At 37.0% G+C, this 15,321-nt stretch overlaps 1 protein-coding gene across 3 annotated transcripts in view; it reads right to left on the bottom strand.

Moving 5' to 3' along the window:
• The window catches only part of EED (embryonic ectoderm development), a 32,648-nt gene extending 24,499 nt beyond the window's left edge, over positions 1-8,149 (bottom strand). Inside the window, exons 1-3 of one of the 3 annotated variants that reach the window (XM_059929429.1) lie at positions 7,748-8,149; positions 2,375-2,527; positions 312-404 (exon numbers count right to left, since the gene is read on the bottom strand). In XM_059929429.1, the coding sequence (XP_059785412.1) occupies positions 312-404; positions 2,375-2,527; positions 7,748-7,861 (360 nt within the window). In that variant the 5' untranslated portion in view covers positions 7,862-8,149. The remainder of the gene's footprint in view (positions 1-311; positions 405-2,374; positions 2,528-7,747) is intronic. The other 2 variants (XM_059929428.1, XM_059929426.1) reach the window with 2 other exon arrangements.
• Between the last annotated feature and the right edge of the window lie 7,172 nt (positions 8,150-15,321).

Genomic DNA, 15,321 nt, shown 5'->3' on the forward strand with positions numbered 1-15,321 from the left:
CAACTATTACAGTCACTTCTAAAAAGCAAGGTCAATTTTTTCAGCCACTCAAAACAAAATATTTATGAGTACAAAATGTAAATAGAAACCCGTTTCATGAACAATTGGGAGGATGTATGAAATAAAGATATATTTTCAGTCATGAATATTACTTTTAATTTTGTCAGTTTCTAGAATGCTTCACTTTTACATAAAGGAACAATACTGTCAAACCAGCTATACAAAGTTTACTTCAAAATCATTACACTTCAATGTTGTATTAACACCAGACTCTGATAAGCCAAATGCCAAACAGTCCCCTTAACACTCACTCTGTTGCTTCCTACAGTTGCAAACACTAATGGATCTCCTTCTTTACTGTGCCAGTTAAACTGAACTCCAAACAATGGTTGATTATGATCTTCCTATAAAATAACCAAGAAATAAGAAAAATTAATATATTTTAGAAACCAAAAATGGTACTAAACTGACCATTCCCATTATAACTTTTTTCCAAAATGCAAGCTGCAATTTTATATATCATACATAAACTGACTTTTGACACTTAAAAGGTATCTGTTAGTCCAGTTTTCACATTTTAAAATACTGGTGCATGATAAAGCTTTATAACAATTAAAGATTTAAATCAGAGGTTAGGTAACAAGTACTCATCAATGAAAATACTTTGATAGTTGCCTTCTATATTCTTAAACCCAACTGCACGCTTCTGAATCAAAATAAAATGGATAATTGTGGCAAAGGCATTTAATCCCTTAGGACATAGGACACAATTTATTTTTCTGAAATAACAAATAACCTAACAGTTAATATAGTTTCTCCAGTACTCATTAAACTTTATTAGGTTTAATTTCCCTCGTACAGTGAAGCATATCAGACTCCATTCAAATCATTGCTTTCTACAGTTCTATAAAAACAACTTTAAATAACCTTGAATTTGGGTCCTAAAAGAAAAACAACCCAAGAAGTTTTATAATGAACAAGAATACTTGAACAGTGGGGGCCAGGGGAGGCAGTGGGCTGTAACATCACAGTTACCAGGAGGCTATAAGGAGATGTACAAAAAACAAGTATTCAGGGTTTTTTTTCATTTTTATTTTACATTGGAGTAGAGTTGATTAACAACGTTGTATTAGTTTCAGGTGCACAGCAAAGTGATTCAGCCATACATATACAGCTTTTTCAAATTCTTTTCCCATTTAGGCCACCACAGAATATTGAGCAGAGTTCCCTGTGCTACAAGTATTCAGTTTTGTTCACAAAGTTATTTTTCAGCCTTAGGATTATACTGGCAATCTCCCGGTGTTTAATAGTAACTTTCATATTCACTTTAAGGCACTGTTTTCACTTTTAAAGTATAACAACATTCATTTCTTATCCTTTAAAAAGCCATAGCTTTAGGCTTTGGAAATATTTAATCAAAATATCCAAATGGCAGTTAAAACCACCTTCCAGATATACTACGTAAAAACAGGTTAATATATCTAAATATTAACATGAAACTACAATGGACACTTTGCTTTAGAAGAAGGAAAAAAAAAAAAACCACCACCACTGAGATTAATTTTCCTCCTTTTAAGACAGTATAATTTGACACACTGAGCAATGAATTTTGCTACATAGACAGGAAAATAATTTCCATAAAGCCATAGCTTCTTATGCTTTCCGAAGACTTTAAAGTATATTTAGATATTTTAAAAAGAATCTATCTAACATATGTATAAGATAATATAATGCATATTTTTGCTCAGCACAGGAAAAACACCCCCAAATTTAAAAAACAGGAAATGAATACATGTAAAACATTTAAAGTAAATATCAGTAATCCTTTTTAAAAATAAAAAGACTATTGAGGAAGGCAGTAATATAAATAACTCCAACCTATTATTTTTTCCAAATATTGAATATTCAAAAAAATTTTAAATTTCTACTTTTTCTTTGAAAACAATTACAAATAAAAGAGTTAAATTTTTAAAGACTGCACAAAGTAAGACATTTGTTTCAATTTATGTTAACTCAAAGTTAATGAGTCACATTCAGTTTTTTTCAGTAACAGGTACCAGGAAGTGGTTTATGCTTTTAAGTTTTACCAAAATATGAAGAGTAACATTTCTCAAAATCAATAAAAACAGTAAAGAAAAACCAGATGCAATACTAGGTACTACCCATTTAATGTAAAACAAACAAAAAAAAAGCTAAACAAATGTGGAATGGATTATAATAACTATGCAGTCTGCCCTACAAACAAAACTTCAGATTATTATAATTTTATAATATTTTTAACTTGACAGAGTATCTTGAGCATAAAATGTTTACCACTGAGAAATAACTCTGGAGCCCATCATTCAGCACATAGACTGTGTCTTTCTGTACATACCTTGAGACTATTTACACATTTGAAAGAATATTTGCATTTCTTTGACTTCCATTTTCCCTTCCCCCAACTTTTCCTTCCAGGCGCGTTTGGCGTATTTGTAGGTGTATCAGGGCGTTCAGTGTTTGTACCACTTTCTATACTGACAGCATCATCCTATGAGCAGCAAATCAGAAAAAGTTATATGAAACAGCAATACTGTACTTAGGAAATGAATTCATACTGGGTAGCTACTGACTGGCCTAAAAGAATTAATTAATAAATCCTGCAAGAAATGAAGAAATTTATTCTTGTCTCCAAACAAGAATAAAACACAAACACATTAGGATTTGTGGATATTTGATATTTCAGCAAAAATATAAACAAAAAAAGCTAACCATGATGATGCTAATGGTAAGAATAACACTGCCTTTAAATAACAAGGCACTGGTCTGTGCCAGCCACTTTACTGCATTGCCTCACTTCATCATTACTGCTCTTCATACAAGGTACTGTTAGATAAGGAAGTGTTGCTTAGAGAGCCTAAATGGTGTCTTGCTGGTTAGGGCTGCTGGGATTCAAAACCAAAAGCTATGACTCCTAAATCTGACTGACCTACATGTCTTCATAATTTATTTGACTGCTGCTCAGTTTGGAGCATGAGAGTGGGTGGCCGTTTGAGGCTACAGTGTTAGTGCTTCCTACTTTAGATGAAAATCCTGATTATCATTCAAACTCTGCTTATTTATAACACTTAAACCATTTAGAATTTTTTTAGGTTCTACATGTTATGTGCTATATACAAGTGAAATTTGACTCATAGCTCTAAAATACTCATACAATAGAGCTCCAAAAACTCACTGTAAAGTAAAATCCTTCCAAATGTAGAAATGACTGCAGGAAACCTTGAAAATTCACCTAATTTATACCGTCTCCAGTCCACAAGCTATATTAATGGTCCTCTACTCTGAGAAGAGGATTTCACTGCCTCCTTTCATTACACATTCCAAAGTGTTCCTTGGAATAAAGAGATTTATTTAAACCTATATCACCTTAGGGCAGTAGTTACTAAATTCATTCCAGAGGAAGCTTTTTTTCATGGAGTGCCTATTAACATCTATGAGAACACATATTAGGAACCATTGTCTTAGAGGTTATTTTTAAATTACTGCTTCCTAAAGTTGGTTTTATGATATTACAGAACGTTAAAAATTAACTGGAGTATCAAAAAGTATATTAAAAATTCATATTAATTCACTTAAAAACTATACGGTATTATACAGTAGTTCTTAGGGGTGGTTTTTCAAAATGAATGGTTCCTACCAAAATGGAACGCTTTTTAAAAAAATACACAAATCATTCTAAAATATACTGGTTATCTAGGGTGAAAAAAGAGAATGAAGTGGATAGAAGGCACACAGTAATGCCCAATATCTAGACTGTAATTTAATGTAAATATAATCAGCTTTTATAGATATAGAAATGTAAAACTTTAAGAGTTCAGTTCCTAGGTTGAAATCACTGGGTTTTTTGTTGTTGTTGTTGTTGTTTTAATATTTATTTATTTATTTAGGCTGCCCAGGGTCTTAGTTGTGGCATGCATGTGGGATCTAGTTCCTTGACCAGAAACTGAACTCGGACCCCCGCATTGGGAGTGCAGATTCTTACCCACTGGACCACCGGGGAAGTCCTGAAATCACTGTTAATCTCTATTTCTCCCTACCTTTCAGTTGTATTTACACAGTTAAAACCTAGCGTAGAAAACAATTTTGTGTTTCACTGGAAAACTATGTAACTACTGCACGCTCTTCCATGTTATCAGATTCTAGCCCCCTTCACTACCTTTGAACAATCTTACATCTCTTACACTGTGCATAATCCAAAGGTAGAGGTTCAAAATGTCTTCCCTTTCACTCTGAAGAGAAGTTTTTGTCTCCATTTGCAATTTCATCTCTACATTCCTTTAATCCATATACATTTGTACCGTTTGACTTACACTTGCCCAGTTCCCTCACATGAGTAAAATGTTTCTGAAAATTTATTCTTTTTCTGAAAATTATCTTTCAACCCTAGAGAAATGAAATAATAAAATGGTTAGACATTTATTCACTAGCTTCTTCCCAGTCTGGAAAATTCTTCTTTCCATTCTAAAAATCCAACTGCTAATCAAGAAGCCACACAAAACATTGTTAATAATTGGGGCACATTACATGTATGTGTATGTGTGTGTGTGTATGTGTATAAACTTTTAACCACTTAATTTACCCATCTCTTGAAATAGACAAATCAAGATCAAATGGAAATCAGAGTCAAATGGAAATGAAATACAGTCACAATGCTTTCATTTTATCCTTAAATTCAAACCTTTCCTAAGTAATATGTGTACGAGCTGACTTCCACCTTGGTCCCTCCGCAAAACATAGAATGGTACTATGCAACAGATATGGCACTACCATCTGCATTTGCTCAACAAGGAAACAGGGATAGTAATTTGGCCCTTAATCTTGCCACAGGCTGCTTAAGCAAAAGACATGTCTCCAGATTCAGCCTTCTGATCTCACTACCAGACAACAATTCTTCCATAATCTAACTACTCTGCAGTCATATGAAAAAGTTAATAAAATGGCAGATACATATAAAACAAACTTAAAATAGGTCAGATGTTAACTAGATTTATTGTGCTGATCATTTTGCAATGTATACAAATATCGAACCATTATGTTGTGCATCTGAAATAATATGTTATTAGTCAATTATACCTCAATTGAAAAAAATTTTAATGTCCTTTCAATTCTTTGATTCACTTTAACTGTAGCAAGCGCTCAGACTACCTCCACTCCAACTCAAAAACATCACATTCTTTCCTCCACTTGCTTTTGGCCTTCCTGTCATTATTTGGCTCCCTCAAGAGTAAAACCACTGCCCTTGTTAGCTTTTTCTGAACTCATTTTTATACAGAGTTCTCTACTCGCTTCCCTTAACCTATGTCCTAGATCTGGGTCCCTGGATGCAATTCAGAGGACCTGTGAACTTAAGTGGCAATATAAACAAATACATAAATGAATTTAAAGTTGCATTTTAATATTCACTATCTTTAAGTGAAATCTATTACTTCCTTCTATTATAATGCAGGCAGCATACATGCTAATGTTACTGTAGTTGTGACTTTCTCACCAATGAAATCAGGTATTTTTATATCACATTATAGTTGTTGCAGATCTCAAAAATTGTCTATGCCCATCATTACTATCAGAGTCACTGCTAGACCTAGTTACTTAATGTGCTAATAAAGAAGCACTTCACATTAAAACACTTTATTAAAACAAATCTTAAATTTGTTTTAAAAAATTCTGTAACTTTTTTATAATTTTATCACTAATTTTGTTTGTAATCTTATATATTGTATTTTATACGTTTGAAACTATTATTCTGAGAAGGTGTCACAGGATTCATTAAGGTGTCCGAGGCACAAAAAAGGTTAAAAGTCCAAGCCAAATGGAGGAACCAAAACAGCAGCTTAGTCCAATCATCTAGTTCTGAATAGCTTTAGTATGCATCAAGGAGTACATTCCTCTTAAGGGTCGGTAAAAAGAATATAACCTTTCAATTTATTTGGTCCCCTGAAATTTTCCTCCGTCTAATAGGTTATTGACATTTTCATTACATTTCTGCCTGATGAATATGTGGAAGGGCCAGAAACATAAGTCTAGACAATGTGATTACAAAAGAAGTAATAGTAATTAACACTTGTATGGTACTTATTAAGGGGCAGGCACTCTTTTCAGCACTTTATCTATATTATCTCATTTAATCCTCACAAACATCCCATGAGGTAAATACTGTTATTATCCCCATTTTTAAGATAAGAATCTAAGGCAACTAGGTCAAGCACCTTGCTCAAGACCAAGCAACCGGTAAGCAGTAGAGGGGGGATTTTAACCTAACAGATCCAGTTTGTGCTCCTCGTCACTAACCTAATCTGCCTAGACAAATTTAAGAAGAGGTGGAAATAAAACAGATACCCAGGGCTGGAATGAAGAGGGTCAAAAATGTTAGATCCCAATATATAATAAGATTGGGAAGCACAAACAGGAAAAAAAAAACAGATTTAAAGTAACATTCAACACCTAAGCTTTCCAGAAATTTCAAGTCCAAATCCCACAAACTGACAATCTCCCAAATATCTTTCTTCTATCTGCAAAAAGAATTCTTTCCCATCTGTTCAGTGAAAATTCTGGTCTTGACACCATGCCATATACATGCTTCAGTCGGTGATGCAGTGATGTAGAACTTAGGAACTGGGTGTGTAAGATAAAACATTTATTCTTAAAACTAGCTAAACTGAGAAAAAGAAGAACTTACACCACCCTCCTATAACACTTTAAAGGTTTAAAAAAGATAATCAGATGTTGTTACCTCGGAGAGTTCACATTTCAGAGTAATTCGTTGAATGAACTGTGAAGACAGTTTGCTGACCTTATTGGATATAAACTTAAAACATGAAACTGAAAATTAATGTCAGTTCGGTCATTACTGGCGTCTCACCTAAAAACACTGGGATCAACTGTTGGGACGGACTAGAGTATTACCAAGATCCATTTAAGAGTTTAAAAAAAAAATCTGATTCCAGAACACCTTACACATGCGAAGCCACGAGCCCACACCTAAAGACATCTACCCTGACCACAGTGGCCTAAAATCTTCCAGGTCATCCCCTTTATCTTAGTGAAAACTTACAAAAGAGTAACTGTCCCTTCTCATTCCTTCCTCAAGGGTCGTTTCCCCCTCCAAGTCAGTAGACGACCCTCTCAATTTTCCTCCTCCTGAAGAGAAGCCGACTGTCAGGCACGCCCCTTCTCCGCGGACAAGACAGAAGCGGACACAAAAGCCCCTTTAAAAGAGTCACCGAAATCTCTAACGTCTAAGAGCTACTCTTCCCATCCTGGACACTCGGTAAGGGTCTAAGAGTGACATGGTCCCTAAATTCTTTTTTAAAAGTCCATTAACACACGCTGGCCCCTCCTTCCAACTGTCTTAGAAAAACCTCTAACTTGCCTTTTAAACTACTGGAATCTCTGATCCGCACTCTCCCAAAATCTGCCTAAAGGCCCAGACACTCCGCATGCACGCAAAAGGATCTCAGAGCCCTCTGACCTCCACCACCAGCTTTCTCTTAAACCACTCTCCTTCGTCAAGTTTCCGCTCGCTCTCGGCCGCAGCTCAAAATCCCCGTAGAGACAAGTTCGATGCTCTCCTCCACGCCCGCGTTTTCCTGAGTAGAGGGTGACACCTCTCCCTCCCCCCACAGCCGCCTGCCCGCCCCCGCGCCTACAGTTTAAAAAGAATTTGAAACTTTCACTGCAAAGTCCCGTCCAGACTGCTCAGTGCTGCACTCACATTCTCGTCTCCAGACAGGTCCGGGTTGCTGTTCTCGTCGCTGCTCAGCTTCTGCTTCTTGGCCGCAGGCATGTCTGTTCCCGCCGGCGCTGTAGACACTTCCCTCTCGGACATATTCCTCCGCCTCCCTCCAGGTTCCTGCCGCCTAGGGCGGGGCCTCCGCCACACCGCCGTCAAGCAAGCCCGTCCGGAGCTTGCCGCAAAGTTGCCACTGCCGCCGCCACCTCCACCACTCCCCCCACTGTCGCAAACCGCGCCCAGCCGCCGAGGCGGGCGTGCGTGCGACCCCGCCACACTGCTGAAAAAGGGGCGCGCGCGCGCGCCCTCCCGCGCGGCTTCCTGGATCCTTCCCTTTCCCCACTCCCGTCTTGCCCTTTTCCCGCCGCCCTCCCGGCAGTTTGCACGGAGAGGTGTGATCCTTGGCTTTCGAGGGCAATATTTCGTACGTCCCCCTTCCCCACGACCGCCTCGAAAAAGGAGAGGCGGAACTCAGAGGGATGCCCCCTCACCCCCTTCCTCCTTCCAAAGACGTTTCAGCCGCAATTGGCCCAATCCTTCGATCCCCGACCCGCTGCAAGGACTCGAAAGTCTGTGGAATGGACTAGCCTATCAATGTCCCAGGAGACGGGGGGCGAGACGAGAAGTCACCTCTTGGTTTAGCGGTATATGCCAAGTGTCCTTAATCTTGAACTCGGAGAATAACGCTCTCACAGTATTCACGGAACTGATCACAATCTAATTTTCGTTTGCGAACAGAAATTTTAAAATTGTAGACTGCTTCTCACTTTCCTCCCCTACCTAGCAAATGGGAGTTACCCGCTAATGGGTGCGCATGCGCTGGGGCGTATTCTCGCGCTTGGTTGTCCGGACCCGCCTCCTCCAAGCCCCTCCTCTTTGAAATCTTGTTTGTGAACCAGGTAGTCTTCCACCGGGTTTCCGTAGTAAGGATGGATTTCTAAACGCTACAAGATCATAACCCCTGAATGCCTCCTAGTTTCTTGATTAATATTTATTCTAGTGAATGTTTATTGCGATGAATGATTATCCTCGTCCAATTGGTACCAATATTGGGTAGGGTTTAGGTAGGAATATACTAAAATTATAATTCTAGACTCCAATGAGTGACATTACAAAGTGCTTCTTTTACCTGTTAAAGGATTATCAAGGCCCTGAACAACGACAAGGCCTAAAAGTCAATGGTCATCTCCAAGCATGTATGAGACTGTGAGACAAATGACGGACAATATTTTTTGGCACACCAGATACAATAAAATTCTAGGGGAAGGCAACAAAACTGTTATGCTTCACCAAAATGTTTGCTGTGTTACCATATCTGGGCGGTTGACAGGTGCCAAATACATTGGTGAGCCTCGTGGATTTGTTAGATGGGTGATTAAGACACATAACCAAATGAATAGCCCAGAAAAGGAGAACTATGACAAGAAATAAAAGCCAGTTCCCCCTCCCTCCCCCTTTTTTGGAACTTAGCTGTGACAACTTATATTTCTGGGCCTCATTGTCCTCATCTGTAAAAATGAAGCTATAGGAAGGGACCTAATATTTCTTGATCACTTACTTGATATTATATATTTTTTTGTCTTTTAGACCTCATTACATCACCCGTTGGATAAACAGTATAGAGTGCCCCACGATAAAATTCTAGTGTACTAGAACTACTTCTGCATGATGCCTTAACATAGAGAATATCATTATCTCTGTTTCATTAACTGCAGATTGCAAGTCACTCTTGGAGATAAGGAGAGAAGTCAGTTGAGAATGAGCAAGGGAAGGTAAAGCAAACGCAGGGCAGAATAAGAAGATTTTGCAATGAAGACTCAGGAAAAATAACGAAGCTGAAAAAATTAAACTTCATATCTTAATAATAGTAATTGCACTTGTTGAACTCCTAATGTGCCAGGCGCTGCTAAGCACTCCTTAGTTGGTGAGAGAGAGATGAGACTGGTATGGAATCACCACTGAGAAAGTAAGATGTGCTTTGGTATGACATTTTCAAGGACAGAGACAAACATACCCCACTTATCTGTTGATAAGGATGTTTGTGAATACAGTTCTACAAATAAAGGATAATTAAAGCATTTCCAATCCAAATTACTCTGTGTATCTGGGATCAGTGGGAGTAACCTTCTACTAATAAAATCAGAAAAGTGCTGAACATTTGGATAAAGGACATATGGAAGGAAAGTGCCCTTCAGCATGCATGTTATCCATAACACAGCAGAAAATATTTTTTAAAATATTTAGTTTTATTAAAACTTGGAGAGATACTTTAAAAATTTGATGAGTTGGGGATAATAAATGGAAATTAGTTAATGTTCATTATTGCTAATGTTAAAAAGTTATTCTGACACTTGTTAAAACAGTAAGGAACTTTATTTAGGACTATTGTAATAAGTGTCAAGACTATCACAGTAGGAGAGAGAGACAGGGCTCAACTCTGAATACAGCAAGGATAGGTGGGGATTTATAATCAAAGAGAAGAGTGGCGGGGGGTGAAAGAGTTCAGGACATGCCACCTCCAGTATGCTGCTTTGACATATTGATTTTTTTTAGTTTTTAATTTAATTTTATTTATTTTTTTATACAGCAGTTTCTTATTAGTTATCCATTTTATACATATTACTGTATATATGTCAATCCCAATCTCCCAATTCATTACACCACCACCCCTCCACTTTCCCCCCTTGAAGTCCATACGTTTGTTCTCTACATCTCTGTCTCTATTTCTGCCCTGCAAACCAGTTCATCTGAACCATTTTTCTGGGTTGCACATATATGCATTAATATACGATATCTGTTTTCCTCTTTCTGACTTACTTCTCTCTGTATAAGTCTCTAGATCCATCCACGTCTCTACAAATGACCCAATTTCGTTCCTCTTTATGGCTGAGTAATATTCCATTGTATTGTGTACCACATCTTCTTTATCCATTCGTCTGTCGATGGCATTTAGGTTGCTTCCATGTCCTGGCTACTGTAAATAGTGCTGCAATGAACATTGGGGTGCATGTCTCTTTTTGAATTATGGTTTTCTCAGGGTATATGCCCAGTAGTGGGATTGCTGGGTCATATGGTAGTTCTAGTTTTAATTTTTTAAGGAACCTCCATACTGTTCTCCATAGTGGCTGTATCAATTTACATCCCCACCAACAGTGCAAGAGGGTTCCCTTTTCTCCACACCCTCCCCAGCATCTATTATTTGTAGATTTTCTGATGATGCCCATTCTAACTGATGTGGGGTGATACCTCATTGTAGTTTTGATTTGCATTTCTCTAATAATTAGTGATGTTGAGTAGCTTTTCATGTGCTTCTTGGCCATCTGTATGTCTTCTTTGGAGAAATGTCTATTCAGGTCTTCTGCCCATTTTTTGATTGGGTTTTTTGTTTTTTTTAATATTGAGCTGCATGAGCTGTTTATATATTTTGGAGATTAATCCTTTGTCAGTTGCTTCGTTCGCAGATATTTTCTCCCATTATGAGGGTTGTCTTTTCATATTGTTTGTAGTTTCCTCTGCTTTTGCAAAAGCTTTGCAAAAGCTTTTAAATTTCATTAGGCCCCATTTGTTTATTTTTATTTTTATTTCCATTACTCTAGGAGGTGGATCAAAAAAGATCTTGCTGTGATTTATGTCAAAGAGTGTTCTTCCTATGTTTTCCTCTAAGAGTTTTATAGTGTCTGGTCTTACATTTAGGTCTCTAATCCATTTTGAGTTTATTTTTGTGTATGGTATTAGGGAGTGTTCTAATTTCATTCTTTTACATGTAGCTGTCCATTTTTCCCAGCACCACTTATTGAAGAGGCTGTCTTTTCTCCATTGTATATCCTTGCCTCCTTTGTCATAGATTAGTTGACCATAGGTGCATGGGTTTATCTCAGAGCTTTCTATCCTGTTCCATTGATCTATATTTCTGTTTTTGTGCCAGTACCATATTGTCTTGATTACTGTAGCTTTCTAGTATAGTCTGAAGTCAGGGAGTCTGATTCCTCCAGCTCCATTTTTTCCCTCAAAACTGCTTTGGCTATTCAGGGTCTTTTGTGTCTCCATACAAATTTTAAGATTTTTTTGTTCTAGTTCTGTAAAAAAATGCCATTGGTAATTTGATAGGGATTGCATTGAATCTGTAGATTGCTTTGGGTAGTATAGTCATTTTCACAATATTGATTCTTCCAATCCAAGAACATGATGTATCTCTCCATCTGTTTGTATCATCTTTAATTTCTTTCATCAGTGTCTTATAATCTTCTGCATACAGGTCTTTTGTCTCCCTAGGTAGGTTTATTCCTAGGTATTTTATTCTTTTTGTTGCAGTGGTAAATGGCAATGTTTCTTTAATTTCTCTTTCAGATTTTTCATCATTAGTGTATAGGTATGCAAGAGATTTCTGTGCATTAATTGTGTATCCTGCAACTTTAACAAATTCATTGATTAGCTCTAGTAGTTTTCTGGTAGCATCCTTAGGATTCTCTATATATAGTATCATGTCATCTGCAAACAGTGCAGTTTTACTTCTTCTTTTCCAATTTGTATTCCTTTTATTTCTTTTTCTTCTCTGATTGCCGTGGCTAGGACTTCCAAAACTATGTTGAATAACAGTGGTGAGAGTGGACATCCTTGCCTTATTCCTGATCTTAGAGGAAATGCTTTCAGTTTTTCACCATTGAGAATGATGTTTGCTGTGGATTTGTTGTATATGGCCTTTATTATGTTGAGGTAGGTTCCTTCTATGCCCACTTTCTGGAGAGTTTTTATCATAAATGCGTGTTGAATTGCGTCAAAAGCTTTTTCTGAATCTATTGAGATGATCATATGGTTTTTATTCTTCAGTTTGTTAATATGGTGTATCACATTGATTGATTTGTGTATATTGAAGAATCCTTGCATCCCTGGGATAAATCCCACTTGATCATGGTGTATGATCCTTTTAATGTGCTGTTGGATTCTGTTTGCTAGTATTTTGTTGAGGATTTTTGCATCAATATTCATCAGTGATATTGGTCTGTAATTTTCTTTTTTTGTAGTATCTTTGTCTGGTTTTGGTATCACGGTGATGGTGGCCTCATAGAATGAGTTTGGGAGTGTTCCTTCCTCTGCAATTTTTTGGAAGAGTTTGAGAAGGATGGGTGTTAGCTCTTCTCTAAATGTTTGATAGAATTTGCCTGTGAAGCCATCTGGTTCTGGGCTTTTGTTTGTTGGAAGATTTGTAATCACAGTTTCAATTTCAGTACTTGTGATTGGTCTGTTCATATTTTCTATTTCTTCCTGGTTCAATCTTGGAAGGTTATACCTTTCTAAGAATTTGTCCATTTCTTCCAGGTTGTCCATTTTATTGGCATAGAGTTGCCTGTAGTATTCTCTTAGGATGCTTGTATTTGTGTGGTGTCTGTTGTAACTCCTCCTTTTTCATTTCTAATTTTATTGATTTGAGTCCTCTCCCTCTTTTTCTTGATGAATCTGGCTAATGGTTTATCAATTTTGTTTATCTTCTCAAAGAACCAGCTTTTAGTTTTATTGATCTTTGCTATTATTTTCTTTGTTTCTATTTCATTTATTTCTGTTCTGATCTTTATGGTTTCTTTCCTTCTACTAACTTTGGGTTTTGTTTGTTCTTCTTTCTCTAGTTCCTTTAGGTGTAAGGTTGGATTGTTTATTTGAGATTTTTCTTGTTTCTTGAGGTAGGCTTATATTGCTATAAACTTCCCTCTTAGAACTGCTTTTGCTGCATCCCATAGGTTTTGGATCGTCGTGTTTTCGTTGTCATTTGTCTCTAGGTGTTTTTTGATTTCCTCTTTGATTTCTTCAGTGATCTCTTGGTTATTTAGTAACGTATTGTTTAGCCTCCATGTGTTTGTGTTTTTTTACATTTTTTCCCCTGTAATTGATTTCTAATCTCATAGCATTATGGTCAGAAAAGATGCTTGATATGATTTCAATTTTCTTAAATTTACTGAGGCTTGGTTTGTGACCCAAGATGTGATTTATCCTGGAGAATGTTCTGTGCGCACTTGAGAAGAAAGTGTAATCTGCTGTTTTTGGATGGAATGTCCTGTAAATATCAATTAAATCTATCTGGTCTGTTGTGTCATTTAAAGCTTGTGTTTCCTTATTAATTTTCTGTTGGATGATCTGTCCATTGGTGTAAGTGAGGTGTTAAAGTCCCCCACTATTATTGTGTTACTGTATATTTCCTCTTTTATAGCTGTTAGCAGTTGCCTTATGTATTGAGGTGCTGCTATGTTGGGTGCATATATATTTATAATTGTTATATCTTCTTCTTGGATTGACCCCTTGATCATTATGTAGTGTCCTTCCTTGTCTCTTGTAACAGTCTTTATTTTAAAGTGTATTTTATCTGATATGAGTATTGCTACTCCAGCTTTCTTTTGATTTCCATTTGCATGGAATGTCTTTTTCTATCTCCTCACTTTCAGTCTGTATGTATCCCTAGGTCTGAAGTGGGTCTCTTGTAGACAGCATATATATAGGTCTTATTTTTGTATCCATTCAGAGAGCCTGTGTCTTTTGGTTGGAGCATTTAATCCATTCATGTTTAAGGTAACTATCGATATGTATGTTCCTATTACCATTTTCTTAATTGTTATGGGTTTGTTTTGTAGTTCCTTTTCTTTTCTTGTGTTTCCCACTTAGAGAAGTTCCTTTAGCATTTGTTGTAGAGCTGGTTTGGTGGTGCTGAATTCTCTTAGCTTTTGCTTGTCTGTAAAGCTTTTGATTTCTCCGTCGAATTCAAATGAGATCCTTGCTGGGTAGAGTAATCTTGGTTGTAGGTTCTTCCCTTTCATCACTTTAAGTATATCATGCCACTCCCTTCTGGCTTGTGGAGTTTCTGCTGAGAAATCAACTGTTAACCTTATGGGAGTTCCCTTGTATGTTATTTGTCTTTTTTCCCTTGCTGCTTTCAATAATTTTTCTTTGTCTTTAATTTTTGTCAATTTGATTACTATGTGTCTCAGTGTGTTTCTCCTTGGGTTTATCCTGCCTGGGACTCTCTGCGCTTCCTGGACTTGGGTGGCTATTTCCTTTCCCATGTTAGGGAAGTTTTCAACTATAATCTCTTCAAATATTTTCTCGGGTCCTTCCTCTCTCTCTTCTCCTTCTGGGACCCCTATAATGTGAATGTTGATGCGTTTAATGTTGTCCCAGAGGTCTCTTAGTCTGTCTTCATTTTTTTTTCATTTTTTTTTCTTTATTCTGTTCCGTGGCAGTGAATTCCACCATTCTGTCTTCCAGGTCACTTATCCGTTCTTCTGCCTCAGTTATTCTGCTATTGATTCCTTCTAGTGTATTTTTCATTTCAGTTATTGTATTGTTCATCTCTGTTTGTTCTTTAATTCTTCTAGGTTTTTGTTCTTTAATTCTTCTAGATCTTTGTTGAACATTTCTTTCATCTTCTCGATGTTTGCCTCCATTCTTTTTCCAAGGTCCTGGATCATCTTCACTATCATTATTCAGAATTCTTTTTCTGGCAGGCTGCCTACCTCCACTTCATTAAGTTGTTTTTCTGGGGTTTTATCTTGTTCCTTCATCTGGTACATAGC

The sequence above is a fragment of the Balaenoptera ricei genome, chromosome 8 (genome assembly GCF_028023285.1).
Source record: "Balaenoptera ricei isolate mBalRic1 chromosome 8, mBalRic1.hap2, whole genome shotgun sequence".
Classification (NCBI taxonomy): domain Eukaryota; kingdom Metazoa; phylum Chordata; class Mammalia; order Artiodactyla; family Balaenopteridae; genus Balaenoptera; species Balaenoptera ricei.